The sequence below is a fragment of the Eumetopias jubatus genome, unplaced genomic scaffold (assembly GCF_037043125.1).
Source record: "Eumetopias jubatus isolate StellerSeaLion01/CBP00866 unplaced genomic scaffold, mEumJub1_p1.0 scaffold_15, whole genome shotgun sequence".
Lineage (NCBI taxonomy): Eukaryota > Metazoa > Chordata > Mammalia > Carnivora > Otariidae > Eumetopias > Eumetopias jubatus.
In genome coordinates, this window is record NW_028274821.1 from 66,868,309 (window position 1) to 66,884,221 (window position 15,913).

General features: G+C 39.5%; 1 protein-coding gene across 1 annotated transcript in view; it reads left to right on the top strand.

Moving 5' to 3' along the window:
• The window catches only part of SMC2 (structural maintenance of chromosomes 2), a 76,944-nt gene that overhangs the window by 14,536 nt on the left and 46,495 nt on the right, over positions 1-15,913 (top strand). The window contains exons 12-14 of the mRNA XM_028108806.2: positions 6,977-7,094; positions 15,130-15,268; positions 15,629-15,748. Coding sequence (XP_027964607.1) covers positions 6,977-7,094; positions 15,130-15,268; positions 15,629-15,748 — 377 coding nt within the window. The remainder of the gene's footprint in view (positions 1-6,976; positions 7,095-15,129; positions 15,269-15,628; positions 15,749-15,913) is intronic.

A 15,913-nucleotide genomic window follows, 5' to 3' on the forward strand; every position in this document is an offset into this window, starting at 1 on the left:
TAACTTAATTAATTGTAAGAACACAATATATAATACATAAAACATGCAAACTATGTGTTAACCATTTATCTTCTCCATAAAGCTTCTTGTTAACATTTGACCATTAGTTAAGTTTGAGGGTCAAAAGTTAAACACAGATTTAGGGTTGTCTGCTTCAGTGGGTAGAGCATACAACTCTTGATCTCAGGGTGGTGAATTCAAACCCTATGTTGGGCATGGAGGTTACTTAAAAAAAAAAAAAAATTCATCATGGATTTAGAACTGTGTGGGGCAGGGGTGTCAGTGCCCCAACCTTCCTCCCAAGTCACCCCATTGTTTAAGGGTCAACTAAGTATAAAACAGCTGTTTTTTTTAATCCCAGTATAGTTAATATACAGTGTTATTTTAGTTTCAGGTGTATAGTGATTCAACAGTTCTGTACATTACTCAGTGCTCATCATGATTAAGTGTACTTTTAATCCATTTTACCTGTTACATTTCACCCATCCGCCTACCACCTTCCCCATCAATTTGTTAACTATAGTTGGTGGTTTTTTGGTTTGTCTCTTTTTTTTTCCTTATTTGCTGCTTTGTTTCTTAAATTCCACATGAGTGAAATCATATGGTAATTGTCTTTTTCTGACTGACTTATTTCACTTAGCGTTGTACTCACTAGATCTGTCTGCATTGCAAATGGCAAGATTTCATTCTTTTTTGTGGCTGGGTAATATTCCATTGTGTATCTATATCATATCTTTATCCATTCATCTATTGATAGACACATGGCCTGCTTCCATAATTTGGCTATTGCAAGTAATGCAGCAATAAACATGGGGTTGTATATTTTTTCAAATTAGTGTTTTCATTTTCTTTGGGTAAATACCCAGTATTTGAAATTATTGGATTAGATGGTAATCATATTTTTAATTTTTTGAGGAGCCTCCATACTGTTTTCCATAGTGGCTACACCAGTTTGCATTCCCACCAACAGTGCACAAGTGTTCCTTTTTCCCCACAAGCTTGCCAACACTTGTTGTCTCTTGTGTTTTTTGAGTATAGCTATTCTGACAGGTGTGAAGTAATATCTTGTGGTTTGGATTTGCATTTCCCTGGTGATTAGTGATGTTGAGCATCTTTTCATGTGTCTGTTGGCCATCTCTATGTCTTTGCAGAAAGGTCTGTTTATGTCTTCTGCACATTTTTAATTGGATTATTTGTTTTTTTTAGTGTGGAGTTGTTTAAGTTCTTTGTATATTTTGGATACTAACCCTTAATGGATATGTCATTTGTAAATATCTTCTCCCATTCCATAGGTTGTCTTAATTTTGTTGGTTGTTTCCTTTCCTGTGCAGAAGCTTTTTATTTTGACATAGTCCAATAGTTTATTTTTGCTTTTGTTTTCCATGCCTCAGGAGACCTATCTAGAAAAATGTTGGTATAGCTGATGGCAGAGAAATTATTGCCTATGCTTTCTTCTAGGATTTTTATGGTTTCAAGTCTCACGTTTAGGTCCTTAATTCATTTTGAGTTTATTTTTGTGTATGGTGTAAGAAAGTGTCCAGTTCCCCAGTATCGTTTGTTGAAGAGACTTTTTCCCATTGTATATTCTTTTCTGCTTAGTCGAAGGTTAATTGACCGTATAATCACGGATCTATTTTGGGGCGCTGTATTCTATTCCATTGATCTATGTGTCTACTTTTGTGCCTGTACCATACTCTTTTGATTATTGCAACTTTATAGTATATCTTGAAATGTAGGATTGTGATACCTCCAGCTTTGTTCTTCTTTTTCAAGATTGCTTTGGCTCTTCAGGGTCTTTTGTGGTTCCGTACAAATTTTGGGATTGTTTGTTGTAGTTCTGTGAAAAATGATACTGGTATTTTGATAGAGATTGCATTACATCTGTAGATTGCTTTGGGTAGTATGATGAATTTAACATTATTTGTTCTTCCAGTACATGAATCTGGAATACCTTCTCATTTGTGTATGTTATCTATAATTTTATTCATCAGTGCTTTATAGTTTTCAGTGTACAGGTCTTTTACCCTCTTGGTTAAGTTTATTTCTAGGTGTTTTATTATTTTTGGTGCAATTGTAAACGGGAATATTAATTTTTCTGCTGTTTCATTATTGGTGTATAATTTTTCGGCTGTTTGATTATTGGTACATAGAAGGCAACAGATTTCTGTACATTGATTTTGTATCCTGCAACTTTACTGACTTCATTTATCAGTTCTAGCAGTTTTTTGGTAGATCTTTTGCTTTCTATATATAGTATCATGTCATCTGGAAATTGTGAGAGTTTTACTTCTTCCTTACCAGTTTGGATGCCTTTTATTTCTTTTTGTTGGCTGATTGGTGTGGCTAGGACTTTAGTATCATGTTGCATACAAGTGGTGAGAGTAGGCATCCTTGTTTTGTTCCTGATCTTAGGGGAAAAGCTCTGTTTTTCCCCATCGAGTATGTTGTTAGCTGTGGGTTATTCATATAGGGCCTTTATTATATTGAGGTATATATCCTCTAAACCTAGTTTGTTGAGGGCTTTTATCATGAATGGATGTTGTACTTTGTCAAATGCTTTTTCTCCATCTATTGAAATGATTGTATGGTTTTTATTCCTTATTTTGTTGATGTGATATATCACATTGACTGATTTGTGAATATTTAACCACCTTTTAACCCAGGAATAAATCACATTTGATTGTGGTGAATGATTTCTTTTAATGTATTGTTGGATTTGGTTTATTAATATTTTGTTGAGGATTTTTGCATTTATATTCATCAGAGATACTGCCTGTAGTTCTTTTTTTAGTGTATTTATCTGTTTGTTTGTTTTTTTTTTTAATCAAGGTAATGCTGGCTTCATAGAATGAATTTGGAAGTTTTCCTTCCTTTTCTATTTTTTGGAATAGTTTGAGAAGAATAGGTATTAACTGTTCTTTAAGTGTTTGATAGAGGGGCACCTGGGTGGCTCAGTCGTTAATCGTCTGCCTTCGGCTCTGGTCATGATCCCAGGGTCCTGGGATCAAGCCCCACGTCAGGCTCCCTGCTCTGCAGGAAACTTGCTTCTCCCTCTCCCTCTCCCTCTCCCACTCCCCCTGCTTGTGTTTCCTACCTTGCTGTGTCTCTCTCTGTCAAATAAATAAAAATCTTAAAAAAAAAAAAGTTTGATAGAATTTGTCTATGAAACTGTCTGGTCCTGGACTTTGGCTTTTTGGGAGTTTTTATATTACTTACTCAGTTTCATTTTTGGTAGTCAGTCTGTTAAACTGAAACAGGAAGAAATAAATTTTTGTTGGGTTATATGTTTCTGGGAATTTATCCATTCTAGGTTGTCCAGTTTGTTGGTATATATTTCTTCATAATATATTCTCTTACAGTTGTTTGTATTTCTGTGGTGTTGGTTGTTATTTCTCATTTCTGATTTCATTTGAGTCTTCTTTATTTTCTTGCTGAGTCTGGCTAAAGGTTTATCAATTTTGTTTGATCTTTAAAAAACCAACTCCTGGTTTCTTTTATTCTTTTCTTTTAGTTTCTATTTTATTTGTTTCTACTCTAATCTATATTATTTCTTTCTGCTGGTTTTGGGTTTTGTTTGTTTTTCTAGCTCCTTTAGGTATAAGGTTAGGATGTTTGAGGTACTTCTTGCTTCTTGAGGTAGGCCTGTATTGCTATAAACTTCCCCCTTAGAACAGCTTGCTGCCTCCCAAAGATTTTGGACCACTGTGTTTTCATTTTCATTTGTCTCCATGTACTTATTTCCCTTTTTTTTTTTCTTGGTTGACCCATTCATTCTTTAGTAGCATGTTTTTATCCTTCATGTGTTTGTACTTTTTGAAGACTTTCTTGTGGTTGATTTCTAGTTTCTTAGCATTGTGGTAAGAATTTGTTGAGACTTCTTTGTGGCCTAATATGTGATCTATTCTTTAAAATGTTCCATGTGCACTTAAAAAGAATGATGGCCTTGCTGGATAGAATACTCTTGGCTACAGGCTTTTTTTCTTTCAGCACTTGAATATAGCATGCCACTCCCTTCTGGCTTACAAGGTTTGCACCGAAAAATCAACTGATAGCCTACGGAGTTTCCCTTGCTTGTAACTGTTTTCTCTTGATGCTTTTAAAATTCTCTATAACACTTTTTGCCATTTTAATTACTGTGTGTCTTGGTTTGGACCCCCTTGAGTTGATTTTGTTGGGGGCTCTCTTTGCCTTCTGGATCTACATCTGTTTCCTTCCCTAGATTCAAGAAGTTTTCAGTTATTCTTTCTTCAGATTTTCTGCCCCCTTTTCTCTCTCTCCTGGAATCTCTATAATGGGAAAGTTATTACACTTGATGGTATTGCTGAGTTCCCTAAGTCTGTTATCATTTTTTGTTATTTTGTCTTATCACCTGTTCAGCTTGATTGCCTTCTGTTACTTTGTCCTCCAGGTTGCTGATCCATTCTTCTGCCTCTAGTCTACTATTTGTTCCATCTTGAGTATTTTTAATTTCATTTATTGAGTTCTTCATCTCTGATTGGTTCTCCTTTGTTTTCTCTTTGTTAAGGATCTCACTGAAGTTCAGTCTTTTCCAGGTCCAGTGAGTATTTTTATGATCATGACTTTAAATTCTTTATCAGGCATATTCCTCCTCTCTGTTTCATTGAGCTCTTGCTGTGATTTTGTCCTCCTCTTTCCTTTGGGATATAGCCCTGCATCTCCTCATTTTGTCTCTCTGTGTCTGTTTCTACACATTAGGAACATTAGCTACATCTCTTGCTCTTGAGAGTAATGACCTGAAGAAGAAGTGTCCTGTAATGCCCTCAGCGCAGTGTCCCCTGTTCACCAGAACCTGATGCTTTAGTGGTATCTCCTGTGTGATATATGTACCCTACTATTATGGCTAAGCTGCTTTTGCCCTTAGTCTACTCGTCTGGAATGTCTCTCTTTGCCTGTCATGGACAGGGTTTGAACTCTGTGTTGTTAGTGGGCCAGTCTGGGGCTGCCTTGGGCTTGACTTGAGTCAGACCAGGTGTTTGCCAGAGAGGAAGAAGCTGCTGAGACTACACGGAGACCCCAACACTGCCCTGAAATCTGGGGGCATCAGCAGCTAGTGTCAGGGGAAGTAAGGTGGGGAGGGGAGAAGAGGTAGGTAGTGATGGCCCACTAGCACAGAACTGCTGGGGTAGCTGGGGTAGAACTGCTTGTTGTTTTCCCCTGAGAAAGTCCTCGGTGGGTGAGGCCTGCAGTCAGACCAGGTATCTGACCCCAGCCTACTGCTGAGGCCGCAGTAGGACTGGTATATATAGTTATCTTCCCCTCTCTGCAGCGTAGGGAGTTATTTTAGAGTGGGGTTGGTCCCTGTTGGAGCTGTTTGTACCCTGCCTGGCTTGTACTGCTTTGGATGGGCTCTGACCCAGAGCGTATTGGAGGGGGCAGGTCCACACGAGAAAGCAGAGCGGGGCAGCAGTTTTATCAAGGTTTGCACAGGTCGGGGCGCCTGGGTGGCTCAGTTGGTTGGGCGACTGCCTTCAGCTCAGGTCATGATCCTGGAGTGCCTGGATCGAGTCCCGCATCGGGCTCCCTGCTCGGCAGGGAGTCTGCTTCTCCCTCTGACCCTCCCCCCATCTCATGTGCTTCTCTCTCATTCTCTCTCTCTCTCTCTCAAATAAATAAATAAAATCTTTAAAAAAAAATAAAAAAAAAGGTTTGCACAGGTCTGTTGTGGGAAGGGACGTGTCTGCAAAACTTGGGTGAGATGCACTGTTAGCAAGCTAGGTGGAGACCTATGCTGGTTCCTGCAGGTGTCTGTGTGTCTAGGATCTGGGGGGTGGCAGAGGAGGAAAATAGTGCCTGCCAGCTCTTTTGTTCCCGGAGAAGTCTCCCAAGGATCCCTGCCCCTCCAGCACATGCTCTGAGATTGGTAAACAAATCTCTCACCAGAATACTCCAGGCAGCTTTTCAGACTGCTGCTTTTATCGTGCTATCTCTTTAGGGACGGGGAGTCTGTTTCCTCTCACCCTCCCAGCTCTCTTAGAGCTGAGCCTGCTGAGTTTTAAAGTTCCAAGTGTTTGAGCCTGCTGAGTTTTAAAGTTCCAAGTGCTAGGCCCTACAGATCATAAGAACTTGTGAAGTAATGCCCCTCTGGTTTTCAAAGGGAAATGGTTTTTTTGTGTTTTTTGTTTTGTTTTGTTTTTTTCAGGTTTTATTTATTTGAGAGGGGGAGAGAGAGAGTGAGCACGAGAGAGCACAAGCAGGTAGAGGGAGAAGCCGACAATGCTGAGCAGGGAGCCCGATGCGGGGCTTGATCCCAGGACCCTAGGCTCATGACCTGAGCCGAAGGCAGACGCTTAACTGACTGAGCCACCCAGGCGCCGCTCAGTGGGGATTTGTCTTCCCCTTGCGGTTCCCTGTGCTTGGGATGCCTGGTGTGACTACAGTCCATTTCTCTCCCCTTTTTGTGTCCTCGGTGTCCCTCCCTTCCATTGACAGTCCCACAGGTCTGCTTGGCTCCTGACTATCTCTGCCCTTCCTACCCTATTTCATGTGGCCTCTTCTCTACATTTAGCTGTGGAGAGTCTGTTCTGTAAGTGTTTGGGATGTTTTCTGGGTTACACTGATGTAGGTGTTATCTAGTTGAATCCATGGGATGTGGTGAGGTTAAGATTCTCCACTTTACCATCTTCCCAGCTCTTTGAATTTTTGAAAACTCACTACTGACAGTTTCCTGCTTCGGTTACCAAAGTGCCATTTGAAAACTCCCAAAATGTCGTTTGTATATTTCCACATTCATAGTTATTCAATTCATACATTGTTTTTGGAATGAAAATTTCTGTTACTTATTGGTAATAATTGTCTACTTGATCTTTGATGTTAAGCATGCTTTTTATTTAATACCAGAAATTTGTGTTTTGCTTCTAGGAATCCTTTGGAAATAGAGGTTATTGATAGTTTCTTTAAACTGTAGAATATTTGCATTTTTAAAACTGTTTCAATTTACTTGTGATTTACTGTTCAGAAAACAAAGAGGAAGGACTTCTGGAAAAGCGCAGGCAGCTATCTCGTGATATCAGTAGATTGAAAGAAACATATGAAGCTCTCTTAGCCAGATTTCCTAATATTCAATTTGCCTACAGGTAAGAGATTTAAACCTTAAATTTTAACATGGTAATAGCCAAGATATATTTTTATTTAAGCTCGAAGACAATCTGAAAATTTCATTACATCAAGATTTCTGTATGAAAAATATTGTAAGCTACTTTTCCTTAATTGGTATTTTTTCCCTAAACACTTACTGAAATGTTAACCAAGATATATTTTCATTTAAGATGGAAGACAATCTGAATATTTTGTTAACATTAAGATTTTTGTATGAAAAATATTGTAAGCTGCTTTTCCTTAATTGGCATTTTTTTTTCTTAAATGTTTATTGAAATGTTTCAAGTGTTGGCAGTGGGAATTCTTAAGACCAAAATGAGGGAAATTAAATCTCAGTCCAAAGATTCCTTAAATATCTAAATTAACATTTTAAAATTTACAAATTTACACGGGTTTTTTTCATGGAATACTTAGAGTAATATATGTGTTACAAAGATTATAGCCTCGGGGGAGCCTGAGTGGCTCAGTCGGTTGAGTGACTCGGTTTCAGCTCAGGTCATGATCTCAGGCTTCTGAGATTGAGCCCTGTGTGGGGCTCCGCACTCACTCTCTCTGAAATAAATAAAGTTGTTTTTTTTTTTTGTTTGTTTGTTTTTTTTAAGAGATAGAGCAGGAACACAAGCAGGGGGATTGGGAGAGGAAGAAGCAGGCTTCCCGCAGAGCAGGGAGCCTGATGTGGGTCTTGATTCCAGGACCCTGGGATCATGACCTGAGCCGAAGGCAGATGCTTAACGACTGAGCCACCCAGGCGCCCCTGAAATAAGTCTTTAAAAAAAAGATTATAATTTCGGGGCGGAGCAAGATGGTGGACGAGTAGGGGACCTAGATTTCATCTGGTCTCAGGAATTCAGCTGAATAGGGATCAAAGCATTCTGAACACCTATGAACTCAACAGGAGATCGAAGAGGAGAGTAGCAACAACTCTCTGAACAGAGAAGCGACCACTTACTGGAAGGTAGGAAGTGCGGAGAAGTGAATCCGAGGCGATATTCGGGAGGATAGACGGCGGGGGAGAGGGCCTCCGTCAGCCGCTTCTGGCAAGTGATAGAGCCGCGGAGCACAAAATCGGACCTTTTAGAAGCCGGCTCCACTGAGGGATGTTGCTGCAGTGGCTAACCGGAGGGTGGAATCCTCCCGGGACAGTGCGGTCTCAGGACCCTCGGGGGTCACAGAAAGACCAGGGGTGCCTGACTGTGGCAGAGCTCCCAGGTATCGGAGCGGGAAAGCTGGCTGCAGAGACAAAGCCAAGGCGTGGGCTCTCAGCTCAGGGTTGCCAAAAACTGTGATCTGTGGCCCAGTCGGCCCACTGCTCCTCCAGCAGGGACCCAACAAGCGGCTGAGCTGGGGAGACTCCCCTTTCTACCCCGGGAGGAGTGGCGCGGAAACGCACCGCAGGGATCTGCTGGGTTTGGAGACTCCACACGGGGTCAGGTGCCAGAGATACAAACACTCGGTCACGGGCCGGGTGAGCATGGAGTGCGGCCGGAGACCGGGGAGACGGGAGTGACTGCTTTTCTCTGGGGGCACACTGAGGAGCAGGGTCCTGAGTTCTCAGCTCCTCCGGGTGGAGATTGGGAGGCCACCATTTTCACCCTGGTCCTCTAAAGCTGTACCAGAGCTTGCAGGGAACAAAAGCTCCTGAGAGCAAACCCGAGCAGCTTGCTTAGCCCAGACCGACAAGGGTGGGGCAATTCAGCCTCCAGCAAAGACATTTGGAAACCACGGCAACAGGCCCCTCCCGCAGAAGATCAGCACGAACAGCCAGCAAGCCAAGACCAAGTTTACTGATCAAGGAGAACGGGAGAACTCCAGCGCTAGGGGAAGACTGCACATCGAATTCATGGCTTTTTTTTACCATAATTCATTAGTTCATCAAAGTTAATTTTTTAACTTTTTTTAAAATTTTTCTTTTTCCTTATTCAAACAACATCTTATCAATACCTTTTTTAAAAAATTTATTTTTCATTTTTAGAGTCATATTTTATCCCTTCATAGTAGTTACCCTTATTTTTGGCATATATATATAAGTTGTTCTCTCTTCAAAATTTTGAGATACAGTTTCTTCTAAAAGATCAAAATATACCCTAAATCACTAGTGTATGGCTTTGTTCTAGTCTCCTGCCTGATCACATTCTCTCCCTTTTTTCTTTTTTTTTTTTTAATCTTCTTTCTTTTTTTCAAACAACTTATCAATTCCTTTTATAAAATCTTTTATAATTCACATCTTTACAGTCATCTTCCATCCCTTCATTGTATCAACCCTTATTTTGTACATATATGTTTTTCTTCCTTTAAAATTTTAGGAGGCACTTTTTTCTAACACGCCAAAATACGCCCAAAATCTAGTGTGTGGCACTGATCTATGCACTAGCCTGATCATATTTGATCATATTCTGCTTTTTTTGTATTGTTCTGTTTTTCTTTTTATCTTTTTTTCTCTTTCTTTTTTCTTTCCTTCCCTTTCTTTTCCCCTGGTTTCAGGTCTTTTCTGATTTGTATACAGTATATTTGCTGGGGACATTGTTAACCTGTTAGCATTTTGTTCTCTCATTCATCTATTCTCCTCTGGACAAAATGACAAGACGAAAAAAATCACCTCAGCAAAAAGAACAAGAGGTAGTACCGTCAGCCAGGGACCTACACAATATGAACATTAGTACGATGTCGGACCTAGAGTTCAGAATCATGACTTTAAAGATACTAGCTGGGCTTGAAAAAAGCGTGGAAGTTATTAGAGAAACCCTTTCTGGAGAAATAAAAGAACTAAAATCTAACCAAGTCGAAATCAAAAAGGCTATTGATGAGGTGCAATCAAAAATGGGGGCACTAACTGCTAGGATAAATGAGGCAGAAGAGAGAATCAGTAATATAGAAGACCAAATGATGGAAAATAAAGAGGCTGAGAAAAAGAGAGATAAACAACTATAGGATCGCGAGGGCAGAATTCGAGAGATAAGCGATATGATAAGACGAAACATTAGAATAATTGGGATCCCAGAAGAAGAAGAAAGACAGAGAGGGGCAGAAGGTATATTGGAGCAAATAATAGCAGAGAACATCCCTAATGTGAGGAAGGAAACGGGCATCAAAATCCAGGAGGCACAGAGAACCCCTCTCAAAATCAATAAAAATAAGTCAACCCCCCGACATCTAATAGTAAAACTTACGAGTCTCAGAGACAAAGAGAAAATCCTGAAAGCAGCTTAGGAGAAGAGATGTGTAACCTATAATGGTAGAAATATTAGATTGGCAACAGACCTATCCACAGAGACCTGGCAGGCCAGAAAGGACTGGCAAGATATCTTCAGAGCACTAAACGAGAAAAATATGCAGCCAAGAATACTATATCCTGCTAGGCTGTCATTGAAAATAAAAGGAGAGATAAAAAGCTTCCAGGACAAACAAAAACTAAAGGAATTTGCAAACACAAAACCAGCCCTCCAAAAAATGTTGAAAGGGGTCCTCTAAGCAAAGAGAGAGCCTAAAAGCAGCATAGATCAGAAAGGAACACAGACAATATACAGTCACAGTCACCTTACAGGCAATACAATGGCACTAAATTCATACCTTTCAATAGTTACCCTGAATGTAAATGGACTCAGTGCCCCAATCAAAAGACACAGGCTATCAGATTGGGTTAAAATACAAGACCCATCAATATGCTGTCTGCAAGAGACTCATTTTAGACCCAAACACACCCCCAGATTGAAAGTGAGGGCATGGAAAACCATGTACCATGCTAATGGACACCAAAAGAAAGCTGGGGTGGCAATCCTTATATCAGACAAATTAGATTTTAAAACAAAGACTGTAATAAGAGATGAGGAAGGACACTATATCCTACTTAAAGGGTCTACCAACAAGAAGATCTAACAATTGTAAATATCTATGCCCCTAACATGGGAGCAGCCAATTATATAAGGCAATAACAAAAGCGAAGAAACACATTGACAACAATACAATAATAGTGGGGGACTTTAACACCCTCCTGACTGAAATGGACAGATCATCTAAGCAAAAGATCAAAAAAGAAATAAAGACTTTACATGACACACTGGACCAAATGGACTTCAGAGATATATTCAGAACATTCCATCCCAAAGCAATGGAATACACATTCTTCTCTAGTGCCCATGGAACATTCTCCAGAATCGATCACATATTAGGTCACAAACCAGGTCTCAACCGGTACCAAAAGATTGGGATCATTCCCTGCATATTTTCAGACCACAGTGCTTTGAAACTAGAACTCAATCACAAGAGGAAAGTCGGAAAGAACTCAAATACATGGAGGCTAAAGAGCATCCTACTAAAGAATGAATGGGTCAACCAGGAAATTAAAGAAGAATTTAAAAAATTCATGGAAACCAATGAAAATGAAAACACAACTGTTCAAAATCTTTGGGATACAGCAAAGGCAGTCCTGAGAGGAAAGTGTATAGCAATACAAGCCTTTCTCAAGAAACAAGAAAGGTCTCAAATGCACAGCCTAACCCTACACCTAAAGGAGCTGGAGAAAGAACAGCAAATAAAGCCTAAACCCAGCAGGAGAAGAGAAATAATAAAGATCAGAGCAGAAATCAATGAACTAGAAACGAAAGAACAGTAGAACAGATCAACGAAACTAGGAGCTGGTTCTTTGAAAGAATTAACAAGATTGATAAAGCCCTGGCCAGCCTTATCAAAAAGAAAAGAGAAATGACCCAAATCCACAAAATCATGAATGAAAGAGGAGAGATCACAACCAACACCAAAGAAATACAAACAATTATAAGAACATATTATGAGCAACTCTATGCCAGCAATTTAGATAACCTGGAAGAAATGGGTGCATTCCTAGAGATGTATCAACTACCAGAATTGAACCAGGAAGAAATAGAAAACCTGAACAGACCTATAGCCACTAAGGAAATTGAAGCAGTCATCAAAAATCTCCCAAGAAACAAAAGCCCAGGGCCAGATGGCTTCCCAGGGGAATTCTATCACACATTTAAAGAAGAATTAATACCTATTCTCCTGAAACTGTTACAAAAAATAGAAATGGAAGGAAAACGTCCAAACTCATTTTATGAGGCCACCATTACCTTGATCCCAAAACCAGACAAAGACCCCATCAAAAAGGAGAATTACAGACCAATATCCTTGATGAACATGGATGCAAAAATTCTCACCAAAATACTAGCCAATAGGATCCAACAGTCCATTAAAAGCATTATTCACCACGACTAAGAGGGATGTATCCTTGGGCTGCAAGGCTGGTTCAACATCCGCAAATCAATCAACGTGAAACAATACATTAACAAAAGAAAGAACAAGAATCATATGATCCTCTCAATAGATGCACAAAAAGCATTTGACAAAGTACAGCATCCTTTCTTGATCAAGACGCTATAGAGTATAGGGATAGAGGCTACATACCTCAATATCATAAAAGCCATCTATGAAAAACCTACAGCAAATATCATTCTCAATGGGGAAAAGCTGAGAGCTTTTCCCCTAAGGTCAGGAGCGCGGTAGGGATGTCCAGTCTCACCACTGCTATTCAACATAGTATTAGAAGTCCTAGCCACAGCAATCAGACAACAAAAAGAAATCCAAGGCATCCAAATCTCAAAGAGGAAGTCAAACTCTCTTTGCAGGTGATATGATACTGTATGTGGAAAACTCAAAAGACTCCACCCCAAAACTGTTAGAACTCATACAGGAATTCAGTGAAGTAGCAGGATATAAAATCAATGCACAGAAATCAGTGGCATTCATATACACCAACAAGACAGAAGAAAGAGAAATTAAGGAGTCGATCGCATTTACAGCTGCACCCGAAACCATAAGATACCTAGGAATAAATTTAATCAAAGAGGCAAAGGATCTGTACTCAGAAAACTATAAAATACTCATGAAAGAAATTGAAGAAGACACAAAGAAATGGAAAAACGGTCCATGCCCATGGATTGGAAGAATGAACATTGTGAAGATAGTGCTACCTAGAGCAATCTATACATTCAATGCAATCCCCATCAATATACCATCCACTTTTTTCAAAGAAATGGAACAAATAATCCTAAAATTTGTATGGAACCAGAAGAGACCCCGAATAGCCAGAGGCATATTGAAAAAGAAAAGCAAAGCTGGTGGCATCACAATTCCGGACTTCCAACTCTATTACAAAGCTGTCATCATCAAGACACTATGGTAATGGCACAAAAACAGACACATAGATTAATGGAACAGAATCGAGAGCCCAGAAATGGACCCTCTATGGTCAACTCATCTTTGACAAAGCAGGCAAGAATGTCCAATGGAAAAAACACAGTCTCTTCAACCAATGGTGTTGGGAAAACTGGACAGCCACATGCAGAAGAATGAAACTGGACCATTTCCTTACACCGCACCCAAAAACAGACTCCAAATGGTTGAAAGACCTAAACGTGAGACAGGAGTCCAAGAAAATCCTAAAGAACACAGGTAGCAACCTCTTCGACCTCAGCCGCATTAACTTCTTCCTAGAAACATCACCAAAGGCAAGCGAAGGAAGGGCAAAAATGAACTATTGGGATTTCATCAAGATAAAAAGCTTTGGCACAGCAAAAGAAACAGTCCACAAAACCAAAAGACAACCGAGAGAATGTGAAAAAATATTTGCAAATGACATATCAGATAAAGGGCTAGTATCCAAAATCTATAAAGAACTTCTCAAACTCAACACCCAAAGAACAAATAATCCGATGAAGAAATGGGCAGAAGGCATGAACAGACATTTATCCAAAGGAGACATCCAAATGGCCAACAGACTCATGAAAAAGTGCTCAACATCGCTCACATCAGTGAAATCCAAATCAAAACCTCAATGAGATACCACCTCACACCAGTCAGAATGGCTAAAATTAACAAGTCAGAAAACGAGAGATGTTGGCAGGGATGTGGAGAAAGGGGAACCCTCCTACACTGTTGATGGGAATGCAAGCTGGTGCAACCCCTCTGGAAAACAGTATGGAGGTTCCTCAAACAGTTGAAATAGAGCTACCCTACGATCCAGCAATTTCACTTCTGGGTATTTACCACAAAGATAGAAATGTAGGGATCCGAAGGGGTACATGCACCCCAATGTTTATAGCAGCAGTGTCCACAATAGCCAAACTGTGGAAAGAGCCAAGATGTCCATCGACAGATGAATGGATAAAGAAGAGGTGGTATATATATACGATGGAATATTATGCAGCCATAAAAGGAATGAGATCATGCCATTTGCAACGACGTGGATGGAACTGGAGGGTGTTATACTGCATGAAATAAGTCAATCACAGAAAGATATGTATCATATGACCTCACTGATAAGAGGGATTCTTAATCTCAGGAAACAAACTGAGTGTTGCTGGAGTGGTGGGGGGTGGGACGGATGGGGTGGCTGGGTGATAGACATTGGGTAGGGTATGTGCTATGGTGAGTGCTGTGAATTGTGCAAGACTGTTGAATCACAGATCTGTACTTCTGAAACAAATAATGCAACATGTTGAGAAAAAAGAAAAGATAACAGGAGGGGAAGAATGAAGGGGAGTAAGTTGGAAGGGGAGACGAACCATGAGAGACGATGGACTCTGAAAAACAAACAGGGTTCTAGAGGGGAGGAGCGTAGGGGTATGAGTTAGCCTGGTGATGGGTATTAAAGAGGGCACATTCTGCATGGAGCACTGGGTGTAATGCACAACAATGAATCATGGAACACTACATCAAAAACTAATGATGTAACATCTGGTGATCAACATAACAAGAAAATTAAAAAAAATAAAAGATTAAAACATCAAAGTTATTTTTGTTTCATTGAAAGCTATGTACTGAAAGATCTGTTGAGTGACTTAAAACAAGATTTGGCTAGTCATCTGAACATTAAATTTTTGTATTTTTTAAAAGCGTATATGCTTCTGATGTGTTGCTAGGACGAGCTCTTGACTAGTAAAATACAAATTTTTCTGTTTTATTGTTTCAGATTAATTTTTGTCAACTGTTCTATTTTAGGGATCCAGAGAAGAACTGGAATAGAAATTGTGTGAAAGGACTTGTAGCTTCTCTGATTAGTGTGAAAGATACTTCTGCAACCACAGCTTTAGAATTGGTGGCTGGGGAACGGCTCTACAATGTTATAGTAGACACAGAGGTAAATTAAAGAAAATTTACAATTCCTCCTTAGCTGGAAAAGTCATGAGTTGCTAGAATTAAGTACTTTCTTGATGTTTTAAGCTATTCCTAAGGTTTCTTATCTTTACAGGTATAGCTATTCAGTTAATAACTTTTTATTATATTATTGATTATAGTATATTTGATAAACTATATTCCCAAAGAAGTCTCATGCTTACTTAGGAATCCAGAATGCATATTATCAGTTTTAGACTTGCCTTTGTTCAGGGTACTAGGCACTAAAGATTTAATTGTGGATTTCTAAACTTGCACTCTTTCCCTCTGAATGTTTTCTGTCATTGATATTTTATTTCCTTATTTCAAATGCACAATTTTTTAGGTTACTGGAAAAAAGTTACTAGAAAAGGGGGAATTGAAACGTCGATACACTATAATTCCACTCAATAAAATTTCAGCCAGATGTATTGCTCCAGAAACTCTGAGGGTCGCTCAGAATCTTGTAAGTCTTCTTTATGTTTTATGTAGATCTTGTTTTTTAGTTTGGTTTTGTTTTGTTTTAGTTAGGCGACGTTAACTTGGGGGACATAATTATACGTAGAACCACAAAATTTTGTTGTTACCATGCCTTAAACATTTAAGCTACAAAAAAAGGGTTGGCTTTTGT